The sequence below is a fragment of the Heloderma suspectum genome, chromosome 12 (genome assembly GCF_057233095.1).
Source record: "Heloderma suspectum isolate Gila_16-S chromosome 12, 16-S_ref, whole genome shotgun sequence".
Lineage (NCBI taxonomy): Eukaryota > Metazoa > Chordata > Lepidosauria > Squamata > Helodermatidae > Heloderma > Heloderma suspectum.
Genome location: NC_139469.1, coordinates 26,447,012 through 26,468,462, shown reverse-complemented (window position 1 = coordinate 26,468,462; position 21,451 = coordinate 26,447,012). Strand labels below are relative to the sequence as shown.

At 44.0% G+C, this 21,451-nt stretch overlaps 1 protein-coding gene across 1 annotated transcript; it reads left to right on the top strand.

Moving 5' to 3' along the window:
* The first annotated feature begins 418 nt into the window (after nt 1-418).
* C12H16orf89 (chromosome 12 C16orf89 homolog) lies at nt 419-20,337 on the top strand. Its single transcript, XM_084818892.1, has 8 exons — nt 419-639; nt 4,539-4,688; nt 8,724-8,871; nt 10,039-10,156; nt 12,696-12,831; nt 13,480-13,581; nt 16,852-16,932; nt 18,949-20,337. Exons 1-8 carry the CDS (start codon nt 462-464, stop codon nt 19,017-19,019), a joined length of 984 nt encoding a protein of 327 aa, XP_084675018.1. The 5' UTR covers nt 419-461; the 3' UTR covers nt 19,020-20,337.
* The last annotated feature ends 1,114 nt before the right edge of the window (nt 20,338-21,451 follow it).

Here is a 21,451-nt window from a genome sequence, read left to right as displayed (position 1 = left end):
CTATGTAGCAATCCCCACCGATATGCCCCATTTCTCACTGGCCCACATTTCTTGCACAGCCATTACTCCATGATCCATTTCAAGCAATCCCTTCCCATTTTACACTTCCCCAGAAAAATATATAGATACAACACAGAGCTGATCCCTGTACGTGTGGTTTGACAGGGCAATTCTTAGTGTTTATTTCTTCTAAAGGAACTGGAAACTAAACCCAATAGCCCCCAGTTCCAGGAGGAGATATTAAAGCACGTGCGGAAAGGATTCATCGGAAGAACAGCCCATGGACATCCAGGCACAATGCAAACATATCCTGAGGGGTGTTGGCTGTGCCCTCGAAAGTATTTGCATAGATAACATCCTGCTTTGAAACAGCGGAGCAGAAAACATTCCTAGACACTCAGCTGGGGAAGCTGCTACACAACGGAGCCCTCTCAGCTGCACAGTCCTCAAGCGAAGCAAGGATGCTGTTCCTTCTGTTCCAGCTGTTGATTTGTCTCCTTCATCTGGATGTGTCCAATTGTGACAAGGAGGACGGGAGGGATGCCATCCTCGCTGCACTGGAGAAAGCAACTTTCTTCTTCGAAAATCAGTATGATAAGATCAATATAGATGCTGTGCTAGGATATCGTGTGCTACAAGGTACGCAATACCAGCTACTCTTGTGAGATGTTCCGCGCATTTTGGTCCACATTTACTCAAGAGGTCCACATTTACCCACTGTGTTCAATAGGGCTTACTCCCTAAAACACACATAAGTGTGTTTTAGGATTGCAGGCTAATTCGTCCTTGAGGCTGTTATGCAAGTTCCTTCCCCCCTCAATTTTAAAACTGCTGATGCTGCTCATCTGCCATGACTGCTATCACTTTACTGGGATTTTGTGTGTGTGTAAATGCTGTGTTAAAGCTCAGCCTTCCCCAACCTGGTGTTCATGCTTGCTGGGGATGATGTGAGATGTAGTCCTCCTCCTCTGGAGGACACCAGCTTGGGAAAGGCTGTGGGAGCTTTTCAAATGTATTTTGCGTGAGGCCTGCTCTACTCTCTGATTGCCCGCTTCTGCCTTACTGGAAACATAAAAGAAAAAGAAAGGGGGAGGAGAGCCAAATTGGGTGGAGACCCAGGCCTGGAAACCCAGTCCAAGTCAGTATCCGCTGTGAATCAGACATGCTGGGCCTGGCACGTTTTGCAGAGACCCGAGTCGGAGGACGCACAGACTTGAACAGAGCTGGCCTCAAATGACTCAGCCATCATGTGAAGCAAGAGACATGGAGTGATGACCTTTTATGCAACTGCCCGTTTTCTCCTTATAATTCCCTCCCAGCAGCTGCTCCCCCACTCCAGAATTCTGAACACGTTTGGCGCATTGCAGAAACAGAGGCTGGGAGAAGGCACAGCAGGGGAGAAAGCACCCACCTCCCACTTACTGCTTCACTGCCTCAAACTGCAGCACCCCACTGCTGCTTTACAACTGTTTGGTGAAGACCCCAGATTCCTACATGCAGGTCTACAGCAAACATTGACATGGAGGCGAGAGAAGGACAAGACGCACTCAAACCATACAGGAAATGCCCAGTTCTCATACAGATCCTTATTTTGCTTGAAGGGTTTTATTAATTTTCCCAAACAAAATTAAACAAACCCATAGTAAGAGAGAAAAACAATTAAAACACATTGGATTTAAATTTAATTACTTACAGAGAGTAATATATTTAACATATATGTATATTTTTCCTTTACCTTACAAACCAAGAGGTTGGTGGAATCCAACCCTGCTTTGAGGTTTTCTTTATAATTCTTAACCATAACAGACTATATTTAGTCTCTTTTCCATAGTCTGAGCAAAGGCTTTGACAAATACTGCAGTGTATGTCCCTGATTGGTACAAAAAACAAATCCTGCTATATTTTATAAAAGTCAGATGTTTTGACGCTCATGCTGAACCTTGATAGTACAAATGGCAACCCAGAAGATTAGCTTTTCACAATTCTAGTTAGACAGTGGGATGTTGTGTTTCTACTATAGGTTTAAATTGGTCAAACACTCATTCCCTCCTCCTCAGGGAACCTACAATCATACAATCATACAATAGTAGAGTTGGAAGGGGCCTGCAAGACCATCGAGTCCAACCCCCTGCTCAGTGTAGGAATCCAAGGGCTCCTTTACACTGAGCTTTTATCCTGCTATTTGATGGCTCCTTCATGGAGCTTCATGCGAGCTCTTTACATGACGCCGTGATCATTCAAAGCGTCTCCTGCACTAAATGCCCTTTGATCCGTTTTTAAATAGATTTCAGATAATGAGCTATCAAATTACCCCGCTGTGTTCCGCTTGAGTTCCTTCCGTGAAAAGAGGACAAGCGGCAAGAAGAGGAGTGAGATCAATGAAAGATGATGGAAGACTCAGATACGGGGAGAAGGAGGGGGAAGGGGTGGGGGGAAAGGAAATACGTGAAAAGGGGAGTTGTGATTCTGCATTTAAAACGGAAGTAGAAAGCCCTGTTTTAAATGCAGGATTTGGGGCTGGTGTAGAGATGCCCCAAGTCAAAACTTCCCTGACAGATGGCTGTCCAGGTTCATCTGGAATGCCTCCAGTGTGGGAGAGCCCACCACCTCCCTAGGTAACGGGTTCCATGGTCATCTTGCTCTGACAGTCAGGAAGTTTTTCTTGACGTTCAGCCGGAATCTGGGCTTCCTGTAAATTGAGCCCATTATTCTGTGTCCTGCACACTGGGATGATTGAGAAGAGAACCTGGCCTTCCTCTCTGTGACAGCCTTTCAAGTACTTGAAGAGTGCTACCTTGAGAACTATAGTTCTGTGAATGCAGGATCTCCACCAGAATTCTCAGGACCATCTGAACCAATCTGTAATGTCAGAATAACAATGCAATTTTGAGTGCTGAAAGCACTTCAGGCATGTTATCTTAATATAACCCTGTATTGACAGTAATATTATATCCCTGTTGCAGATGGGTGTGGGGTGGGGTGGAGAGATGTTGGCTTACCTAAGGCCACACAGAAAGTTCACGGTGAGATTCAAACCAGGACTTTCCGATTTATAGCTTAAGGGTGCAATCCTACTTGCTTGCCACCCACTGAACGGAAGCCTCCAATAAATTGGGGGCCTTCTCGTTGGTGCCCCCCACATTTATGGAATAATCTCCCGGACGAGGCTCGCCTGGTCCCATCATTGTCGTCTTTTCAGTGCCCTCTTCTCTCAGACGTTTGGAAGCATATAATGAGTCTCTTTGATTGCCTCTGGCTGATTGTTTTACATTCTTTTAGATATATGTTGTTGTTGTGTGTTCTGTTTGTTCTTTGTCATTACATGAATGATTTTATAATACTGTATATAAAATAATGTATTTTTTTTTTTTAATTGTGAACCACCTAGAAAGCTTCAGCTATGGGGCAGTATAGAATTATAATACATGAATGAAAATGAATGAATATCAGAGGCTTCCAGGTATCCTGTGCCCTGCCTCTGAGCCTGTCTAGAGGACTCACGTCTTTCAGGGGTGGGATTGGAAAGGCCATAGGATAAGAGCACACCCCACTCTCTCCTCTGCTGGAATGTCAGGTGTGACCTACAGCAGAGCTGCTTTACAGAGAGAGAAAATGTGACAACACGGCATTTACCGTTTGTGGCCGTAAATGCAAGCTAGAGTCAATTTAAAAAGGAGTTCAACTCAGCTTGATGCTTTTACACACATCAGCAGAAACACACATGGTCCATGTGCTTGATACAAAGGCAAGAGGGAGAAGGAGGAAAAAGGAAGAGGAAACTGCAGGAAAACAAGGGGCTGCGCTAGACACACCACTGTTGGCCATGCACCGTGCTCTCTATCGCCCGCTGGTGTCTGGAAAGCATGCGGAGTTGTTCCTATTATCCAGCATCCTCTTCCATCCTCACCCACTGGAATGCCCCCCTTTTGACCTCTATGAGGTCATTCAAGGTTGCTTTGGCAGTGGTTGGGGGGGCAGGGAGGAGGCAGTGGGAGGGATGGGATCTCAAAGTCTACCTCCCAATGTCATGGGAGTGTCTATTGCATTGAGTAGGGGAATCTGGGTAGGGGAATCTGAAAAATCCTACATCCCTGTGATGCTCTTATAAGAGGAATCCTCCCTCTTATATTCTATGATGTTGCACCAACTCTCAGATATGTGCTAAGTAAGGGATGGGCAACCACTGGCCCTCCAGTTCTTTTGACCTTCAACTTCTGTTATCCCTCACCACTGGCAAGTGGCAAGGGCTGATTGGCAAGGGCTGACTGAAGGCCAAAACATTGGGAGGGCCAAAAGTTGTCCACCCCTGGATTAGATATTCAGCTATGTAACGCTCCATGTTCAGAGGCAGTCTAGCCTGCCAGATCCACCGTCGCATATCACTACCGCCATTTCCTACTAAGCTTGTTCTTACTTCCCCCCAAACTTCATAGCTTTTGTACGTGGTTGATGTATCATGCATCGTGTTACCCCCCCCCCCCGGTCTCTCTATTCTTCCCTTTATGCTAAACATGTCCTTTCCCTCTGCAAATATCCAGGTTATTTGAATGGAATGTTGGAGAAATGGCACTGGGAGCCTGGATTAGAGCCAGAGCGAGAGCGAGTGGCACGCATGGAGGAGAAGGTGTCGACTTTGAGCGAGAAAGCAAAGCACACTCTTGAGCAGAAGGACCCAGATTCATACAGAGGTACAAGTAAAATGTCATTTCAGTGGTAGAGATGTGGTTCGGGAAGAAGATGTGAAGGAAGCCATTTGTCTTCCAGGGGACAAAGGTCTGAAAATATCTATTCTCTTCATGTTCTGAGTTATAGAATCATAGGGTTGGAAGGGGCCTACAAGACCATCGAGTCCAACCCCCTGCTCAGTGCAGGAAGCCTGATTCCCAGGCGGTCTCCCATCCAAGTACTAACCAGGGCTGACCCTGCTTCTGAGATCTGACGAGATCAGGCACGTCCAGTGATTTACCTCATCGGAACATAGGAAGCTTCCTTATACTGAGTCAGACAATATCTAGCTCCAAGGGCTCCAAGCAAGAATTGTTGTGAGGTCTACTTGGAGAAGATAAGAATTGAATCTGGGCCATTCTGCAGGTGCTCTGCCAGTCAATTGTAGCCTAGTCCTGTATACCAGATGCTGGGAACATATAAAGTTTTTGCTGAATAAGACACAGCATAAAATCCATAGATGTGACATATAGATGCCAAAGTGGAAATCCGCTGATTTTGCATTTGTGCAAAAGCATTTTGTGATGGTGCCTGCAGCAGTTTCTCAAATACCCAAATGTGCCCAGGGGTCCAAAAAGTTTGGGGACCCCTCTCCTATCTCCCTCACCCTAGATCTTGGGAGTCTTGGGTCTCGGTCAAATCATTTCCACAAAATTATGCCTTGTGGCAGTGAGAGCAGGGCCTTCTCGATGGTGGCAATGCAGTTCTGCAACCCCCAGAAAGGCCCACCGTGCCGCCTTGTTCTAATGGTTAGGGAAGATCTTTTGTGCCATACCTACAAGGCTTTCCCCAAGGAATTCTGGACATTGTAGTTCAGGGAGGATGCTGAAAATGACCTGTTAGAGTTCTCTACTCACCCTCAAAAAACTACCATCCCCAAGGGCACAATCCTATGGGTTGCACTCTCGATGATCATAAGCCCCCAAACTCAGAGGCTTATGATCCTCTGATGCAGGGCAGGAGGAGTGGCAGAAGTGATCTCACCTCCCCATCCTCCTGCCCTGCATTTTTTGCTAGCTGGGCTTTTCTCCCATCTAGTGAAACCGTTTCGTCGGATGGGAAGGGAAGGAGGCTGGTAGAAGCTCAGGATAGCCTCTCCAGTCTCCTCCCTACCTGACCCAGTGAAATGCCCCCTTTTCCCCTCTCCAAGGTCAAGTTCCCAATGTCAGAGGCCAGCTGATGCAGTTCTTTCCACCCCAACTGCGAGAGGGAGGGTGGTCACATCACCAATTCCCCCCTCCGAGGTTGGAGCGCTGTCTCCAACCTCGGATCGGGGAATCCAAGCTATCCTATGGCCCCACAGACAGACGCTGTCTAGGGGCCATAGGGTTGCTCCCTAAATCAGTTTATCTGTATTTGGGTTTTGTAAGGATTTAAATCAGTAAATGTTTTGTTTTGTTTCTAAAATTTGGTTCGCTGGCTTGCTTAAATTCTCAGATGTGAATTTAGAACAAATTACTGTAATTTAAATGGAAATACAGTACATATTACCATAGTATAGCGGGGACGACTGTGACCATGCGATCTCTGTGCCTGCTTCCTCTGCTCCATAGGTGCTGGCAACTTCAAAGTCCCTGCTTTCCCTTCTTATTGTTCTTGATCTTTACATCAGACTTTTGTCCTGCTCTTTGGCTGAAAAGGCTCCCATTCAATAAAACAAGCCAGCCCTTGCCTGCAGTTGTATGATCTAAAAGGCACAAAAGGAAAAGGGAACGAGGAGGGACGGGGGGGGAACCCCAATTCAACTCGGGTCTCCTGCCAACCTAGCAGTTCGAAAGCAAGAAATTGCAAGTAGATAAATAGATACCGCTTTGGCAGGACAGGTAACAGCGTTCCGTGCACCTCGGTGTTCAGTCATGCCAGCCACATGACCACGGAAGCGTCTTCGGACAACGCTGGCTCTTCGGCTTAGAAACGGGGGTGAGCACCACACCCTAGAGTCGGATACGACTTTTTGGGGACACCTTTACCTTTTTATCAATACTTAAAGTAGTAGTTCTTCAAATGACCAGCTGAAATGGAAACAGTTCAGTCACAGGAGGAGCCAAATGCAGCTGTTGTTTCAGCAGATGTGGTTCCCATCTCCCTCTGCAGCTGTTAGGTTCTGAGCCCTCTTGCCATGCAAGTAGTCAAACCAAGAAGTCGATTCTTTAAGTAAATAGGGCTTTATTATGTGAAGCAATCTGGCCATCAGCAATTCAGGTTAGAGACCTGGTCACTTTCTGACAACTCGAGTCTGAGCTCTTTCATTAAGCTGACACACAACTAAACAGCTTAGCTAAAGACCCATTTTAGGGATGCACCCTTATAGAAGAGAGAGTTGTTGCGATTCTAACACTAGTCTACAGAACCAAACTTTTTTTCAGTCCCATGCTCAGGGAGAATCTTTCCCAGGAGACTTCTTTTGATGGGCTAACCTGGTAGGCCATCTTACTTCTTTACACTGCTCCCCCATTTTTACTCTGCATCTGATCCATGCATTGGTCAGGCTCACCTCCTCCCCCTCTGTGAATTGCTGGGTTCTCACAGAAGGAGAAGTTAGGGGTTGGCTTTGAATGAACTGAATAGCCTGACCTTGGGAAGATTCCTTCCTGTCTCTTTGAACTTCTTGAGGGTTGGTGCAGGCGCCCAATTCCATCTGGGAATCCAGCAGAACCCGCGCCCTCACCCCTGAGCCACACTCACCAAGCCCCTGCTTGCCCTCTGCCCCTGCCCACTGAGACGCCTGCACTCACCCCGGTGGCAGCGTCAAGCTCCGTGATCGCCATTTTTCAGGGGAAAAAAATGGCGATCACGAAAAGCACATATTTGCATATACACAAAATGGGGCCATGAAAAGACCATATAGGCAAGATGTTTGCTTGCCTGTAATCTTGTGTATATGGGATAATCATGTCCCCATTTTGCATATGCGCGAATATGCGTATTTTTGCAAATGTGCATATTCGCACATATGCAAAATGGGGCTGTGAGTGGCCCATATTTGCAAGATAAGCAAACGCCTGTCATCTTGCCTGTATGGGCTATTCACGGCTCCATTTTGAGTGTATGCAAATATGCGCATTTTTGCAATCGCCATTTTATTTTTCAAATAGTGGCAATCGCGGAGCTCAGTGAGGCTGCCCAGGTGATTGCGGGTGGCTCAGTGAGCAGCAGGGAGCTCAAGCATGGGTCCAGGTGCATGCAGGCACAGGGGCTGGGCAGGCACCCAGAGAACCCGGGCAGGGGGCGCTCGCCCATCCTTAAGCTTAGGTTCCTCCTCAATGCCTGGTTCATCAGATTCTGAATCCTCTTCCTGATCACTGGAGGGAGTTGACACTCAATCTTGACAGCTGCAGCCTGATGGAACATCTTGCAGACAGGGGACAGAAAAGAAAAATGCAAAAACTGAGGGAGGTGGATGGAATGGAGTACCCTAGAGTGGGGCATGGCTGGCTGGAACCTTGAAAATGAAGTCTGCTGTTAGCAGGTGAGGATGTACTGGAACCATAGAATCATAGAATAGTTGAGTTGGAAGGGGCATAGAAGACCATCGAGTCCAACCCCCTGCCCAATGCAGGAATCCAAGTCAAAGCATCCCTGACAAGTGGCTGTCCAGCTTCATCTTGAATGCCTCATGTCTCCACTCAGTCTTCTTTTCTCAAGGCTAAACATGCCCCCAAAGGCTAAACATTTTGTTGCAGGTCTCCATTCTTAGTCCTCATAGGTCTGTGGAACAGCCTACCTTTAAATGCCAGATGCTGGAGGATGAACAAGAGAGAAGGGCATCACCTTCATGGCTGGCTACTGCGTGGAACAGGATGTTGGACTGAATGGACCACACATCTAGTTCAGCAAGGTTCTTCCTGGGTTTTCACCTTGTTTCACCCTGAGTATGTGAGCAGAGAACGGTGGCTAATAACATTTTAAAACTAATAACATACCATGTATAAGTCCTAAGTCCCTGCAAATTAATCTGAAATGGTTAACCTCTGTCTCTTTCCCATATTTGTTTACAGCATTTTCCCCAGCTATAAGCTCAGGATTCTGGCAGGTTCCTCATCAGTGGAGCCAGATCAACACTTCTGTTGCTTTCTCCCAAACAAATGGCTCATGTCTGGATTTGGAAACAAGTGATGTTTGCATCTCACAGCTGCTAGGAACATGGTAGGAATTTTGCTTACATCTCCCTCATACCTACAGTGCTTCCAGGTGCTTTTTCTGTGTGTGCGTCTCGCTATGTTTCATCCATACCATGGGTATGACATAGTTAATCCCCTTTCCTGACCCTTCATGGTCCCCACACCCCTGTTCTCCTGACATTTGGAAGCCTGACAAAAGACCATTGAGCATTCCTGCATTGAGCAGGGGTTGGACTCGATGGCCTTGTAGGCTCCTTCCAACCCTACTGTTCTATGATTCTATGATCACAATCTTATTGACAAACTGTGGTTTTGTGATTAAGGGTTTTTATACTTGCTTTGTGGCAAGGAGTTCTATAGACTCAAGGGTTAAAGTATTTGGAAAGGGAATAGCACTGGAAAACCTAAGCTTCCTTCAGTGCCATTTTTCTTGGTAGAAAGGTGGGGTACAAACCAAATAAAGGCTGGTCCTTCCACATTCAGTGGTAGAGATGGGAAACCCTAGAGGAAGATGGTTCCCCCGTGTTAGAAAAAAAAGGAGACTCCATAACCGTTGGCGTCTCAAGTTACGTAAGAGCCCGAGTGGAGGGAAAATATAGGCGGAGCAAAAAGGGAATCATACTGACGCGCTCATGACTAACAGCTTGGTAAGCTGATAGTGACTATTTATTGGATATTGACTTAGTGAGCCGATGTACTAACTGTTTCATTGGTTACTGGTAAGAACAATAGAAGCGATATGATATAAAGGGCTTTTGCACACGTGTCTCGGGGTCCAGACTGCTCTGCACCCGTTTTGCAAAACGTTCAATAAAATAGTGTTGGATCCACTGCTGCCTGCCTGGCATCCTTTTCTTCTAAACCGAAAGCAAGGACTTTTTATCTAACACCCGCACAAGCTAATTCCTCTTTTTAACCATAACAAGTTGAAGGGTATGTGAAACTGTGCTATGTAGGTGCAGAGATGTAGTCCAATTGACTCTCTGTAATACAATGCCCATACACTAACATGCAATAAAAAAGACATGTATGTATGCAATGATTAATAAGACTTCTGGGCATAGATATACTACAAACCTATAATGGTTTTATATCACAAATGCCAGTGCATCATTAACGTTTTTGCAGGCTATGTACCTCAGAGCAGGTATCCCCTGCCCTTGCATTTTTCTGACCTCATGCTTTTACACAGGAAGGGTGGTGGTCAGTCTTGTCTTGTGTCGGATAACTGCAGAAGCCTAATGATGAAAACTCATTGCTCAGGTTATGGACTGTCCCATCAACTTTTCTACTTCCTGTTTGCAGAGATGGTAAGACTTTGAAATGTATTTTGCTAGCAGGGTAGGAATATGAATGGGGGTGGATAGGAAGGAGCATAGGATTCTGCTCAGAGTATGGCTTTTAATCTGGAACCAGAATCCAAAGAATCTTAGATTAATTTTTTAATGAAAGACCTTTTTGGTGGTGGCTCCCCATTTGGAATAATCTCTCTGACAAGGCCCATGTGGCGCCAACATTGCTATCTTTTCGGTGCCAGGATAAAACTGCCCTCTTCTCTCAGGCATTTGGCAGTGTATAATGAGTCTCTTGATTGTCTCTGGCTGATTGTTTCAAATTGTTTTAGATATATGTTGTTGTTGTTGTTGTTGTGTATTATTTGTTTGATGTCATTATGTGAATGGTTTTTATATTTTATATAATGTATTTTAATGGTTTTTAATTTTTGTGAACAGCCTAGCGAGCTTCAGCTGTGGGGCGGTATTGAAATATAAGAAATGAAATGAAATGTAATGTAAAAAAGAAGTTTCTAGTCCTCACGTACACAGGAAACTTCTTCTTTTAACACTCTTGGCAGTTTCTGCTGTGCCAAAAGGACCAGAGAGGATCTGGGAGGAGTTTTTAGAAACCAGAAACTGTAACATTTCCAATTCAGCCAGCTCCTAGTTGTTGACCCTGGTCCTGCTGTCCCCTGCTGTTCTTCGATGCCTTGATGCTGCTGTGAATCCTTCTACCCTTTTCAGTGCTGGAAAGGGATGTAAGAACCAGGTTCCCACCCCCTAACTAAAAGGTAACAGCTCAAATCCATACCTTCCATTTGTCCTAGTTTACCAGAGACAGTGCCTTTTTACTGGTTCCTGCCTGTACTTTGGCCATTTAGAAATGCCTCGTTCAACCTTTTTGTTTATTTTTTATTATTTTTATTATTTTATTTATTTTATTTATTACATTTCTATACCACCCAGCAGCCAAAGCTCTCTGGACAGTTCACAACAATTAAAAACATAAAATACAAATTGATAAAATACAATAGAAAAAAATTAAGTTTAAAACCACAGTATAAACGAATAATAATAACCAAATATTGTAGAACCTAGCCACAAGGCACAGAGTTAAAATTCAGTACCAGATTTAAATCAGAAACTGAAAAACTAAAAAGCCTGAGAAAATTAAAAAAAGATCATCACCTGGTGCCAAAAAGAGCACAATGTAGGCATCAGGTGAGCTTCTCTGGAGAGCTCATTCCACAACTGGGGTGCCACATGAGAAAAGCCCCTCTTCTTAGCAGCTACCCAGCTCACTTCCCTTGGCTGGGGCTCTCGGAGAAGGACCCCCGAAGATGATCTTAGGGTCTGGGCAGGTGTACATCGGAGCTGCTGAGATATATGTTGAACTGTTACCATACCGAAAGGGCAAGCGTGTGTTTTGGTAGTAGATGAACCAAACAAACACTCTTGGCTTCTAAATCAGTAGGTAAAAGGATATTGTGGATAAAAGACTGCAGCATGCAACAGACTGAGTGAGAGCGAGTGTGGTGTAGTGGTTAGAGTGTTGGACTGGGACTGGGGAAAGCCAGGTTCTTGTCCCCACTTGGCCATGAAGCTCACTGGATGACTTTGGGCCAACCACTCACTGAAGAGAATGGGGAAGCCTACATGGTCAGAAGCTCCATGAGCACATTGCAGGGCCCTGGTGGCTGAGGACGGGTGACCCAGTAAAATCTCTAAGAAAAAGGAATATAAAGTTGAAGACCATGTCACCTCGCCTCAAACAATCACATTGAGACCAGTTATTAATATAATTAAATATTAATAATAATTAATATTTATTATTAATAATATTTATTAATAATAAATAATACATAATAAATAAGAGTCTTCAGCAACTGTAAAAACAGAAGTGTGGGGGGGCGGGGGGGCTTTGAAGCTCACAAATTGATCCTTCATATAATAACAGGGGTGTTACAGCCATGTCCCTGTTTTCACCTGTAAAAAGTTGGAGGGTGTGTAAACTGAAACAGCTGGAAGAATGCAAAAGAAGGAAATAGGTTCAACTCTGTCACATGTGAGTCATTTATTCCAGCTTTAGATGTTGGTATATGGTTTGGCTGTTCTTGGACTATTGGGCGTTATAGACAATAAATAAATAAATAAGGCGAAATTCTATACATGTTTAGACCCAAAGAAGTCCTGGCAGCTTGGGACTACACCCTAAATAAATTAAAATGGTTAGAATTACTCTTCCTCCCTCCTCCCCAGTATATGACTTTAGACTTTCTTAATGCTAAACCTTAATTAATATAATGGTTAATCTAGCCCCTGCCACCTTGTTTCCTCTCCCCCCACGAAGGAAGCAGTTACAAGAGAGGAGGGAGAAAACTTTTGCAAATGTGGTCTCTTTACCTTTTTTACAATTGCCTACCAGATTATGAACTTTCACCTGAGGACATGCTGTAAGTAAGGTATATAAGGCAGGGGTTGCCAAATGTTTGCCCCTTCAAAATAAAACTGTCCCAAATAAAGGACAATTGTTTTGTTTTTCTCCCCCACCACTACTTACTTTGATATCTAGAAAGGATGCTCAGATCCTCTGTTCCTTGATGCCCAATATTATAAGACTGTGTTCTGTGATTTGATGATGCAAAGCAATCTCAACTTCAAAAAGCAAGGGCTGCTACATGTCTATGGAGACCTCTTCACAGAAAACAGTAAGTGATTTGTTCTCAAGCATGCAATAATTCAGTTCCCTTCTTGTATTGGCCCCAGGTTGACCAAGTCACCTGTCATGTTAGAGGGGCCTAGAGATCCATAATACCTTGCTTAAGTTCATTATTAGTGCAATTCCCTTGCTAGTAAGCCTCTGAGCATGTGAAGATGAGTCAAAGGGCCGATAGCGCGGCCTAGCACATTCCATACTAATAAGTAGAGTATCTAATCCAGATGTGCCTGGGAAGTGATGTTTGTTTACCTTAAAGCTACAGGTGGCTATGCTGAGAACCAAGTGCTGTTAGTCTATGCTGGGAATGAACGCTAGGGCCCGCTTGCTGCTGTCATGTTGCCTCATTGCTCACAGGTATGGTATAAAACCCATTGTACCTCATGGCTCTGGGTTCAGAGAAGCTGTCTGATCCAACCATTGGGTACACCTGTGTGCTGTAAGTTACTCAATAAAGTACTCCTTGTAAGTAAACCTGGGTCTGATTTATCACTATCTTGGCACCTCTAACCTAAGAGTTCAAAGCCCATGGCCAGGGCAATACACTTCTGAAGCCTGCAAGCAGCCATTTTCTTTTGATCATTTCCACCAATGTTTGCTAGCTACGTCATGTATATCTTCGCATTCTCCTCCTGCTCAGTTTTGTTTTGCGGCCTGTCTGGATTCTCTGATTTCTACAAGCCTCAGTGGCTGCACCTCATTCTCAGCTGGCAAAAACCGGAAGGATGTTTCTGGATGTACGGTGAGTGGACAACACTGTTGATTCATTCAGTGATAGTTTATATTGGACATCTTATTAAGTTATGTATGAGAGAGAGAGATTCTTCACATGGAGGTTTTATCCTGCTATTGAGATTGCTCACTCCCAGAAGTTTGCCGTTCCTTTTCATGACGTTGTCAACCTCCAGGGAACATCCAGAGGTATTTCCATGTTTAAAAGATCTGGAAATAATGAAGTATTAAAACACATTGGACTGTTGCGCTATTAAAACAGCCACTAGATGGTGCTATTTCATTGAGTTCTATGGAACCTTGAAAATTAAAAACTTCCCCTCTCAGCAATCATATGGTCACCATCTGGGAGCCTGCTATAAACTCAGAAAGGCTGGTGCAAAGCAGGAGGACTGCGGATTTTTTCTTTAATGTAAAGGCAGCCATTGAGAGAGAGAGAGAGAGGCTGGTGCAAAGCAGCATAACAGCAAAGCAACAAGAAGGCTCTGGATCCACTATGGATGCAGTCCTAATGTAAAATATATTTTTAAAAATGCCTTTCTTCTCCTAAGGAACTTTCATCTCCAGGCATTCCAAACTGCCACTCCTGATATCCACTTAACAGCACAGCTACTGATGAGGGCAGAAGCCGAAACGATTAGCTTAAATATATTTTTGAATACTTTGTTGTTAGTCTTTCTCTCTTTCATTCATATATTAATAGCAAACTTATGATATTGATAGCTTGATAGCTATCAATAGATATTGAGCTTGATAGCTATGTATCCGGAAAGGGGGTACTGAGAACCAAGAGAGATGTATCAGCACTCCCAAGTCTTGCGCAGGAAAAAAAACTAAACTGGACACATGTTGTCAAGGTTAGGGAAGGAAAGGCAGGGAAATAATATTTTTATCAAAAAGGGATCAGTATTTATTTTGGAATAATAAGGTGAGATATCATATGCAACCATATAAATTATTAGGAAATCTAGGAAAGATCATAATACCAAAAAAAGTGTGTGTGTGTGTGTGTGTGGGGGGGGGATGTTGGTAGGATGACTCATTTTATATTTGCTTCTGATATGTCTTTGGTCTAGTTATCTAGTTTTGATGCACCTCGATTTCTAGCTTTCTGGCCTCGCCTTTCCCCTAATGGTTTGTTGTCTGCAGCTGTTGATATTGTTTCATTATCAATCCTAAGTTTATCAGTGTAAGTATGTTATTTTACTTGTATAGAGAATATCCATGTATCCATTAAAAAAATACAAGTACAATTAAAAAAAATAGAGAGAGCCCAATTGCTTGTTAAAGGTTCTGGCAAGCTGGCCCACTGGGGAGGGAGTTCTGCAAGGAACACCAACAGCGCCCTCTCATCATCTGGTTAGCCTCAGACAAATGGTGGAACTGCAAACTCTTAAGTTACACAGTGTTTTTTTTTTTAATGTCTTTATGATGTTTTAGCACAAGCAGTGTCAGCCTACCCAAGTGTTCTTTAAATGAAGAACAGAAAGAACATAAGAACTGTCTTGGATCAGACCATGAGAATCTAGTCCAGCACCTTGTTTCTCCCTGTGGCCAAGCAGAGGCTTCTTGGAAGCCCACAAACAGGGCAGGAGGACAATAGCTTTCCCTGAACTTTTGCCACTAGCCTGTCACTGCCTCCGAACATGGAGGTTCGCTTGCATTTAGCTGCCATAGCTAAGAGCTGTTGATATATATATCCTCCATGAATTTACTCCCTTTTAAAACCATCTAACTCTACAGGCCAGCATCACATCTTCTGGTGGGATTCTGAGTAATTCTGTTTTGTGTGACACCATTCTTCCTTTTCCACATGCTGAATCTCCTGCCAGTCGGTTTTATCGAATGATCCAAATGTTAGTATTAGGAAGAGAGGGAGAAAAAAGTCTGTCTGTCCATTTTTTCCTCATCCCCACCGTGATGAATATACAAATCTGTCATATCCCCCTTCAGTTGTCTTTGGTTTAAGCTAAATAGCCCCCAAATGCTTTAGGGTTTGCTCATATGGAAGATGCTTCAATCCCAGATCAGTTTGGTTGCTCATACTTCTGAGCCTTTTCTGCAGGTTTCAGTAGCAGCCGTGTTGGATGAGTTATAAAGTGTTTCCAGATGAGGCTTTTATTATGTAATTGCCCTGCCTCAAGCGCAGAATTTTACAAGGGGTGAAGATGATGACATCTTCCAATTGTTACCCTATGTTTTTCCAAAGCTTCCTCAATCTTTTTTTCTTAACACACACACACACACACACACACACACACACACCAGTTAAGGAGGGGAAGACAGAATAACTGTGCAAAGCCTTTTGGTTGGTAATACTAGGAGCTCCCCCCCCCCCCCGCCACCAATCTGGAAGCACTGATAGACTTCAGGGATCCCTTATCTAGTATTATTAGGTCCAGACCCTGAGAGGGCTGCCTTGAAGGGGGAATCCCCGTAATACAGTTAGGCAATTTTAGAACTTTTCTACATGAGACTGTTAATCTGCTGTATCTCCTTTTGGTTTTGTTGCAGAATTGAGGTCAGAGCATTACACCAAGTGTTTTCTTTCCTGCATTTATGCTACATAACCTCTAGATGGCACTGTGGTATAGCAGAATAGTACAAATACACAAGTGAAAAAAAGCGGGAGTTTTTTTGTTTTCATAAATAATACTGCATTTTCCCTGCTCCGTAAAAAAAAAAAAAAAAACAACTCACCAAAAGTGCTCATTAGATACAGAAGCAAAACTGGAAGGTCACGACATCATCTCAAGAACCTGTAAACAACTGTGAGAAGGGAATGACGAGCGCACGACAAATGCCCTTTGTACAAAAGCCCTTAGATTCTGAATTTAATGGTCTCACAGCCTCTCTCCCCTATCCCTAGATGTTACCTCAAAAGGTGGTAAACCAGCCCTGCTGTGTTTGACTGGGTTTAAAGGCAGAGCAAATAAATAAATAAATAAATAAAGCAAGCCATGCTTCAGAGGTGGAGTTTACTGCTTTCACCATTGTTAAGCTTTGCAATGTTAAACCTGTCATATTGACACCGTGGTTGGCTTAGAGGTAAGAGTATTTTAAGGGAATGGGGAACAATGATAATTCTACCAGTGCAATCCTAGGTGCTCATGGAGGGGAATAAGACTGCAATCCCAGACTCACTTGATCCAGAAGAAAGCCCCATTGAACTCACTGGGATTTCCTTCTGAGTAAGCATGTTTAGGATTGCAATGTGCATTTTGTAAGCTGGTGACTGAAGGAGAACTCTCATGATAAAGCACCTACTCTGTCTTTCAAGGAAATGAAACCTCTGCCAGCAAGATATGGGAAGAGATTATCAGAAGATCAAGAGTTAAGAGAGGAGAGAGAATTCTTGAAGGTAAAACTATTAGTAGTTGGTGTGCTTCTGTATGTGTAAGACCACTGTTTCTAAGACAGTCAAGCTTTCCTAAGACACTGATCTGAAGCTTGAAAAGTGGATCCACTTATATGGGCTGCTTAGTGAATGCTCATAACTGTTTTATGTATTGTCAATATTTTGAGAATTTTGTTCTTAATAAACCCTGTTATGGACAGCAGTTGTCCATATTTTTGGCCATGTCTGTGATATCTCATAAGAAACTGGCATCCCGATGGACGACAAAATGAATGACAAATTGCAGATGATAGCCACCAATCCTGAAAGCCTGATTGCACAATCCTTTAGAAGTCTGCTCAGAAGTAAATCGTGTTGGGCTCAGTGGGGCTTACTCCCAAGTCACTGGATGTAGGCGTGCAGCCTAACAGTGCAAACCTATTAATATTTACTCAGAAATAAGTCCCACTGTGTTCAATTGGGCTTACATCCACTTCAGTGCACATAGGATTGCAGCCTGAATTGATACGTCTTCCACTGGTATCGTGAGTAGTCTAGTCCCATTTGCATCACCACTGATCAGACTGATAAGTTTTCCCAGATGTGGATATTTATCCCTGTACTTAGAAATAAAACCACAACTGGGGAAGTGGGGCCGGAGAGAGAACTGGGAGTGAAATCCCCAGATTACAGGGCAGTTTGTGTGTATCTTTTCCAAGAACCTTGATACGATACATCAGTTTGTGATATCCACTTCGAAAATTGAAACGCCTATAAAACAGCCATTTGGCATTTGTTCCAATTTCCAACTCTGTGGGCTCCTTCATATGGGGCTTTTATCCTGCTATGGAGATTGCTTACTCACAGAAGTTTGCAGGTCCTGTCCATGATGCAGTCCTCCTCCAGGGCACCTCCTGCTCTTTGTGAGCTCTATTGCATTGTTTTCCATGACAACAGAAGTCCGGTATTTTCTCTCCTTCCACCATGGAGTCGATGTAAATGAGAGTATACTGTTTAAAGTTGCTTTATTGCAAATTAAACAACAGTACCACCTAGTGGCTTTGTAGTGAAACACACAGACCTTATCGAGAAGTTTAATGTTTTTTTAAAAGCGATGTGGAAAGGACCCAATCTAATCCCACAAAGATTCCAGAAGCAGAAGCCTTGGTAAAATGCAGGATTTTTAGCCTTGTGTGATGAAGCCCTGTGTTTCTGTAATTAAGGGTGCAATCCTATGCATGTGCAGACAGAGAAAAGTCCTACAAGTCCCAGCATTCCCCAGCCAGCCATGCTGGCTGCTACTAGAAATTCCTTCATGATTACTGTTTGTGGCCCTGGAGAAAATGACCTATAAATACTTGTTTGTGTAAAACGCTGCCACATCCTTCTCTTCCCTGGTCTTCTGCCGTCGCACCTGAGTCCCTGTCACCTCTGTCCAGACATGTTCTGCCAAAATCTTTCTCTCTGATGGAAAGACACCCCTCCTTAAATCCTTCCACCGGCTCCCCATCTCCTCCCGGATCCAGCACAAACTCCTGCTCCTCAAATGGCTCCACCCTTTATTTCCTTGTTGGCTGTCCTGCTGCTTGGAACCACCTCCCGAAAGACCCGCACCATCACACCTCCCAGGCTTCCTTCGAATCCCTCTTCAAAATCCACCCCTTTCGTGGAGTCTACTTCCCATAGCCTCTTCTCCAACCTGAGGCCCTCCAGATGTTTTGGACTACAACTCCCAGCATTCCTTACCTTTGGCCACACAGGCTGGGATGGATGGAGGTTTCAGTCCCAAACATCTAGGGGGCACCAGGCTGCACCTACTGTAATTAAATTTAAGCGGGTGTGATTGGAATAAACACCTGTACTTACTTTTTTGGCTGTCCTTCCATCTCCCTATCTTTCCTTCATTGCTTCCCAGTGATGGATTTTACACTGTAATCTCCACGGGGCAGGAAACTGTCCTCTCTGAAGCACTATGTGAATTGCTGGCACTCTATAATCTTATCACCCCTTTGATACCAAAATGGTTGGGTTTTTTTGCAGACGGATGTTCTTCTCATAACACTGCCGTGGCTGTAGGAGCAATTGGGGCATTCCTCTACTATGGCTTCTGATGCCTTGTCCATCTCTGACAATTGTCCTAAAGGATCACAGATGAATGCTCTAGAATTGCTGGATCTTCGACTAACTGATACTAGTCTCTGCTTTGGATTGAAACAGCTTTTTTAAAGATCCGAATCTCTCTCTCTCTCTTGCACATTGGGCCCTCTACTGGACTGCATCCCGACCTAAGATGGGTTGTAACAGCACCACAGCCACCATACAAATATATGAAGTTGTGCATCCTCAGTGCTTGGGCTAAAGGCAGGTCCTAGGTCTGAAAAGCAGAAGATTACTGTTCTTGCACACACATCCTGGCAACCCAGTACTGCAGTTCTTGTACAGAAATTCACAGGAACCAAACCGTTTATCTGGATACCAAATGTCTATCAAAAGAAATGGTCTTGCTTGCAAAACTCTCTGTTGAAGAAACATTTGCACCATGTTGTGCCTTGTGCCCACACCTTTACCAAGGCTTCTGCTTCCGGATTTTGCCAGGATTAAGATTGGCTCCTTTAGACGTGTTTTTGTCCGGGGTCTTTCTTTCTCTGCCTTTCTATATGTTCCACTATTCAACCAATAGGTAGCGGAATTGCGTAAATACACAAGGCTTCTATAACGCCATTGAGAAGAATACCAGACTTTCCTTATTAGGAAAAAACCTGCAGTAATGGTTGCGAAGCACGGGAAAGAATCTGGAGGATGACAGTGTCGTTTGAAGGAACCCACAAATTACCATGAGTGAGGAATCACAAGTGTACAATAAAAGCCTCCTGTAGAAAGGCTCTAAGGCTGGGCTGTGGGGTATGGGAAACAAGCCAATCCCAGCCATTCCCCAGGGTGCAGCTGCTTTTAAGCATAAAAAATAGTTGTAGGGGGATCTGACCATGGCAATCCCAATCATATGCTGTTTGTCCCTCAGAGAATGATGGAGGAAGTAAGGGAAAGGTTTGAGAGGGATATGTCAAGGTCACATACCAATGCCCCGGCTCTTTGTATTGTAAACATCTAATGTATTATGGGGAGTAACTGTAGCTCTGAGCTGTAGTAACCCTTTCCCAAGCACTTCTCCTGAGCACTTTTGAAAGCCCTCCAGTTGAGATTGGAACTATAGGAACCCTCTGAGCTGTAGTAACCTTCTCAGCTTTCATAATCAGGAAGAAGCAAATATTTGGGTAGGGTGTCTTGTGTAATGCTTGTTGGTTCACTGTGCTGCTTACTGCTTATTTTCTTTAAAAATATTAAACTTGACTATTGATAATATTAATTAATAATAACCCACTTGATTATTCAGATCATAATTTTGGACAAATAAACATTGATTCTTCTTGCAATTAGCTCATGTTTATTTGCTCTTATGCCTTTGACCATAACTTTCTTGCTTGATTATTATGGGATGAATGGCCTGTTCAAAAATCAGGCACCCTTCTTCTAGGTACATCTTGGGTCATCTTCAGTATAATTGTGGAGCTGCAGTTTGTTTCCCAGCATCCCTGTCAACCAGAGCTCTAGCAAAGCTGCCATCATGGAGTGCAGAATTAGCACCTCTTCACCAAGGAGATGAGCCTCACTGCCTTTTTGAAGTCTCTCCCTAGCACCTTGATTCCAAGAGTCCCCATTTTGCCCAACAAAGGTGAGTCAGCACAGGGCCAGCCATGCAAGGTGAGATATGGAGGTTCACCAGACGAGGCTGAAATCCTGCATCCTTACTGGGGCTCTCTGCTTCCAGATTCTTTGTGGGATTAAGACTGGCTCCTTTACACAGGCAGACATGCGCTTTGAATCTAGGACTTCCTTTCTCAGCAAGTTCTATATATTTCTGTATGTTTCATTTTACAGCCTCTAGATGGTGCTTTGATTATAGCACAACACCGTCATTACACACAGCTGATAGACTGGATTAACGACCCTTATCCCATTATCTCTGATCTTTTAAAAAGCAGGATAAAAGTAATAAACTGCAGGAGGGGCCCTGGAGGTTGACGACGTTGTGTAAAGGGCAAGCAAACTTCTGTGAGCAAGCAATTTTGATCGCACGATATAAGCCCTGTGTGGAATTGCTCATGTCAAGTGTATACTAGCTTCCCTCCATTGGCATGGATAAGGGGAGCAGCTCCCACCCTCTCTATTTAGCAGCCATGGGACCTCCAGAAGGAGAGAGAGAGAGATTGATTTCCACCTCGGACCAATCTAATCGAGTCTTATAAGTGCACACATCAAATTGACTACTTAAGGCATCACACAGGAAGTCTTGCAAACCTACTGGGAAACCATAGGGTAAGGGTTTCTCCACACAGTAGCACCATAATGTTAGGAACCTACACCCCAAATATGCACACAACCTCCTCTTGCACTCTACACCTTTCCAGCCATGGTAGGAAAGCCAAATCCTACCAGTGTCAAATCCTCTCCTAATCTGAGGTTTTAAGTAGGAATTCTCTACAGA